The sequence below is a fragment of the Chrysochloris asiatica genome, unplaced genomic scaffold, assembly GCF_000296735.1.
Source record: "Chrysochloris asiatica unplaced genomic scaffold, ChrAsi1.0 scaffold00031, whole genome shotgun sequence".
NCBI lineage: Eukaryota > Metazoa > Chordata > Mammalia > Afrosoricida > Chrysochloridae > Chrysochloris > Chrysochloris asiatica.
The window spans coordinates 2448285-2454259 of record NW_006408549.1 but is presented as its reverse complement, the minus strand read 5'-3'; the positions used below and the strand labels follow the sequence as shown (position 1 = coordinate 2454259).

Genomic DNA, 5975 nt, shown 5'->3' with positions numbered 1-5975 from the left:
CTCCTCAAAGTAGAATTGACCAAAATGATGTGAATGGAGCAGAGCTTGCAGGACCTTCATTTGCAGATGGAGTCCAACTCAAAATGAGAAGAGGGAGCTGCAAACATCCAATAATCATCAAAACATAGAATGTACAAAGTATGAATCTAGGAAGTTTTGAAGCTGTCAAAAACTACATGGAATGCAAAAAGATCTGTGGTACTAGCCACTGGCCATTTTGAATCTGACAAATCATATGGTTTATCATGCCAGGAACAACAAATTCAAGAGAAATGGCGCTGCATTCATTTTCAAAAAGAGTTTTTCAATTTTTCAAGATCTTGAAGTATAATGCTCTCTGTAATAGGAAAATATCCATTCACCTACAAGAAGACCAGTTAATGCCACTATTATTCAAATTTACACATCAACCACTAAAGCCAGTGAATGTTAAATTGAAGAATTTTACCAACTTCTTCAGGCTTAAAATGATCAAACACGCAATCAAAATGTACTGGCGATTACTAATGGTTGGAACGCAAAGTTGGAAACAGAAAGGATCAGTAGTTGGAAAACATAGCCTTGGTGATAGAAATGATGCTGGAGATCACATGACAGAATTTTGCAAAAACAATGACTTTTTACTGAAAATACCACTTTTAAACAACATTAAAAAGTGATTATACACACACATGGAATTGAGAGTGGGAAGAGACAGTGGAAAAGCTCAATATCATCAGTTAAAACAAGACTAGGGAAGGCTGTGGAACAGACCATCAATTGCTTATAAGCAAGCTCAGGCTGAAGCTAAAGAAAATTAAAACAAGTTTACAAGCACCAAAATATGACCTTGAATATATCCATCCTACTTGAATTTAGAGACTCTCTTAAGAACAGATATAATGCAGTAGACAATATTGACCCAAACCAGTAGAGGTATGGTATGACATCAAGAACATCATACAGAAGTAAGCATAATTGTCATTAAAAAGACAGGACACAAAGAAAAGACCAAAGCGATATCAGAAGACTCTGAAACTTGCCCTGGAGCATAGAGAAGCTTAAGCAAATGGAAGAAATGAGGATGTAAAAGAGCTGAAAAGAAGATTTTAAAGGTCAGCTGAAGACAGAGTATTATAAAGAAATGTGCAAAGACCTGGAGGTATAAAACCAAAAGGGAAAACATGCTCAGCATTTCTCAAGTTAAAAGAACTGAAGAAAAAATTCAAAACCTCAACTTTGCAATACTGAAGGATTCTATGGGCAAAAAATAGTGTCTTGGTGTGGCACTGTGGGATAAGCACTGGACTGCAATGTTAAGAAAACAAAAATCCTCACAACTGGACAAATAAATAAAATTATGGTAAATGGAGAATTGGACTCCTGGTGTGACACTGTAGGATCAGCATTGGACTGCAAACCACAAGGTCAGCAGTTCAAGCCCAGCAGCTGCTCCTCGGAAACCCTACATAAGGCCACTATGAGTCAGAACTGACTCGACAACAACATTTAACAACAAATGGAGATAAGACTGAAGTTGTCAAAGACTTCATTTTGCTTGGATCCACTATTAACACTCATGGAAGAAGCAGTCAAAGATTATCAGTCTGAAGACTACAGTGCGCCTGATCCAAGCCATGGTATTTTCAATCGACTCATATGCATGTGAATATTGGACAGTGAATAAGGAAGGCCATAGAAAAACAGATACATTTGATTTATGGTGTTTCAGGAGTCCTGGTGTGGCACTGTGAGTAAATGCACCAGATTGCAAAGCCGTTTGAACTGCAAGTTCGGCGGTTCAAACTCACCAGCTGCTCCTCGGAAACCCTATACAGGGTCACTATGGGTCAGAACAGACTTGATGGCACTTCACAACACAACAACAGGAGATTATTAAAAGTACCACAGACTGGCAGAAAAATAAACAAATCTGTGTTATAAGAAGTACAGTCAGAATGTTCCTTAGAAGCCAGAATGGTGAGACATCATCTCTCATACTTAGGACATGTTAATAGGAGGATCCAGTCCCTGAAGGAGTCCTGACGTGATGCAGTAGAATAAGCACTTGACCATAAGGTTGGTTTGAACCACACGGGGAGCAGTGCAATCTCACCAGCCACTCCTCGGAAACCCTATTATGTAGGATCGCTATGAGTCAGATCTGACTCGATGATGGCGCATAAGGACGACAGACAGTCCCTGGAGAAGAATAGCATGCTGGGTAAAGTGCTGGGTCAGTGAAAAAGACTAAGACCCCAAGGAGATGAACTGACACAGAGGCAACAGCAATGGGCTCAACCAGAACTTAACAATAACAGTTGTTAAAGTAACTAAGTAAATGATAATGCCATTTACTGTGTGCATTATGGCAGAACTCAGTCTCTCTCTCCATTCTAAATTCTTTCTGTCCTCTGACCTAACCTACATATTTTGAACTTGATAGCACTAACTCCACCCCACAATCCTGTGAGCCAAAGTCTCCGATCTGCCAACTAACCTACAGATTTTGAATTTGCTAGTCCCCTCTTCTCCCATGATTCCATGAGCCAGCAAAAGTGTGCAGCTTGTTAACATACGGATTTTGGAATTGCAAGCCACCACAGATGCGTGAAACTATCCCTTTAAGTAAATTAATCTCAATTTTAATCTCTCTACATACAAAGCAGTTTCAAAAACTTAGTGGAAAATGGAATGAAAAGATAAGAGATCTAGATTTTTGAAGTACCCTTGGATTTTCCAACAATGGTATTAAGCAATGGAATAATGCCACCCTTGAGAAAAGGAAACAAAATAAGATGAGCCCTACCTGGTGTGGTGCTCTAGAATAAGCACCAGACTGCTAACCACAAAGCTGGTAGTCCAAACCAGCAGCCATTCCTTGAAATGTCTATACAGGGTCACTATGAGTCAGATGGGACTTAAGGCACTTAACCCCCACCACCACCATCATCACAATGGGAAGGAGGAACCAAAACAGATCATAGCTGCTAATCACAGGTGGGTGGTTCAAATCTACCCAGCAATTCTGTGGATGAAAGATCTAACAATCTACTTTCATAAAGATTAGCCAAGAAAACCACATGGGTGGAAATGTAAAGGTGGACATTTTGTAGCAAAAGGAGGGGAGTGATGGACTTTGCAGTCCCGAAGGTCCCTAGGATCATCAGGGAAGAAAAGTGGAGTGCGGGACCCTACCCAGAGAAACAATGATGCCAGAGATGGAGGCAGAGATGCTGACTTGGGGAGATAGAGCGGCTGGGGACTCTGAACCCAGAGAGGGAGAGGGACTGTGTGCTGACGACCAGGGGACAGGCTTGCAGGGTATATCCTTTGGTTGACAATGCATGGAGGGGATTGTAACCCTATAGAATAGGATGAATGTAAAGCTAATGTTCTCCCATATAAACTATCGCATAGTTCACAATAAAGCATTTAAAAAACAACAAACAAACACATGGGGAAGCTGTACTCTGTCACATGAGCTTATGAATTGGGATCAACGTGATGGCACACAACAACACATGTACAAGTAAAACACATGGCAACCAAACATAGAGGGGGAGTAAGAAATGGAAGTGAGCTGTTACAATGGTTTTACATGATATGTGAAGTACACTATTATTTTAAAGAAAGACTTTCTAAGTTAAACATTCATATTGTAAACCTTAAAAAGTAGGCAATATAAAAATAAAACAGAGGAATAAACAGTATGCCAACAGTGGAAATAAAATGAAATCATAAAAAAAAAATTTTTAATCCAAAAACAGAAAAAAATTACATCAGCAGGAAAAATGTGGTTTACCAGCATGCAATTTATTACACACACGAGTAAAATTAATTTAAAACAAAAGTCTGATAAATTTAGTGGTCAGAAAGTTATTGGTAATTATAGCAAGATCAATTTAATGGAATGATAGAGTCAGAAACACATTGTAATACAATAAAGTGTAGAATAAAGATGATAATTACTGATAACAATGCATTTAATTAACATTTCTAGAAAGGATAACTGACTGAGCTTAGGAGGAAAAAAAAATCATAGGAAGTACTTGAACAAGTTTAAAAACTGTTAGGGATGAATAAAATAAAGTTTAAGCAAAGGAGACAAGAAAAGACAATAAAAAAGTATTCCCTTAAAACTTTGGAAGACAGGACATAAAATGCATGTAGATGGGATTCTGTCTTAAACTTAGAGGGCTGGCTACACTTCTTCCACTAAAGCAGGTGAGAAAGAAAAAAGAATAGATGGACGGAGTTACAGGTAAGACTACAATGGATGGCAGAAAGAAGAGAAGTTCCCATATATTAGCTTCTGTTTGTTCTATGGAACCCTGGTGTGGCGCTGTGGGTTAATGTACTGGACTGCAAAGTCAGTTTGAACCACAAGTTCAGCGATTCAAGCTCACCAGCCACTCCTCAGAAACCCTACATAGGTTCGCTATGAGTTGGAACTGACTAGACAACACTTAACAGCAACATTTGTTCTACAGGGGTCCTGGTATGGCACTGTAAAGTAAGCACAGGACTGCCAGCCACAAAGTCAGCAGTTCAAACCCACTGCCACTCCTCAAAAACCATATAAAATGATCACTGTGAGTCAGAACCAACTCAACAGCACTTAACCACAACAATTTTGTTCTGTGACATATAAGTCATCTTATGAGAGTTAAGCCATTTAAATCTTAGATTTGAATATATATGACTAGATTTGAAATTACCATACTGGAAAATTTAAAAATAAATATATAAAAACCCCATAAAGGATTATTAGATAATACTGTAACACCTGTTGAGGGTAAACCATGAATGTACCACAGCTTCTTTGAGGTTGTGCATTTTCTCCAGCCCTACTCATGTCAGAATGTAGGCAAGAGGTGGCTAACTGGAGAACACACCACTGTTAGCATTTTACCAGGCAGATGCCCTAGAAGAACACTAGAATTGGGGAGTTTAAAAATATGGCAAAACAAGAACTGAAGAAATGGACCAGGAGAGAAGGTAAGATAGAAAGCAACAATCGGTAGGAGGAAACAGTGAGAAGAAAATCCTGTGAACCAAAATAGAGCATACAGCTAGCAGAAAGGAAAGCCAGAGTCAAAAACATCTGTAAAAACGTTCACAAATGTGCTTCAAAAGCAAAGATCCTTCAAGTCCTTCAAGGCTAAGCAAGCACAAGTAGCTCAAGATGAATCATGCACATGAGTGATACAATGATGAAGGCATAAGTATGTGAACGAATTTCCTTAATATTAAGCCAAGAGGGCAATCTAAATGCTACATAATTCTTAAGGCTTTTTCAGCTTGCTTCAAAGCAAGGCCATAATCTAGCTCACTTCAAAAATACAAGTCATTAGACTCCCAAATGAACCCAGTAAATATTTAATGAGAATTTTCTTATTATTTCACACATCACATTTTCCTGACATGTGGAACAATTGAGATGTTACTAATTTAACTTACGCAAACAGGCTGTCTCTGGGGCATTTTATAAACTGAAAGCACATGACTTGTTTTGGTAACGCATTCATGTTTTATGCTGTTTTGTCTTTATTTGCTCTTTCCCTTTCTGATCATTTTAAATGAAAACGGAACATTTCAGTTATGGTTTAACTGTAAATCATTTTTAAATTATCTGCTTTTAAAACACTAAGAGTTAAAACAACATTCTCATAATTAAAAAGTCAATCTAAAACACGTACCAAACCCCAAACCAAACCGGTTGCCATCAAACCAATTCTGACTCACAACGACCGTATAGGACAGAGTAGATCTGCCCCCGCAGGGCTTCCACAGCTGTTACTAAAGTGTGCTTTGTTGGAGATGGATTTTCATGAAAACCACCTAAATATGAAAGATTCTTCAAATCAATGGGCTTACATTTCTAGAAGTCTCATGTAATACATACTGAACTTAAAGCTATCTTTTGTTTACCAATACTTGGCATAAAGACAAATCCCTCATTCCCACTCTATACAATTTTGGGAGTGATTACC

General features: G+C 38.4%; 1 protein-coding gene across 1 annotated transcript in view; it reads right to left on the bottom strand.

The window, feature by feature from the left end:
* STK3 (serine/threonine kinase 3) overlaps positions 1-5510 on the bottom strand; it is a 370424-nt gene extending 364914 nt beyond the window's left edge. The window contains exon 1 of the mRNA XM_006859252.1: positions 5443-5510. Within this exon, the coding sequence (XP_006859314.1) occupies positions 5443-5510 (68 nt within the window). The remainder of the gene's footprint in view (positions 1-5442) is intronic.
* Between the last annotated feature and the right edge of the window lie 465 nt (positions 5511-5975).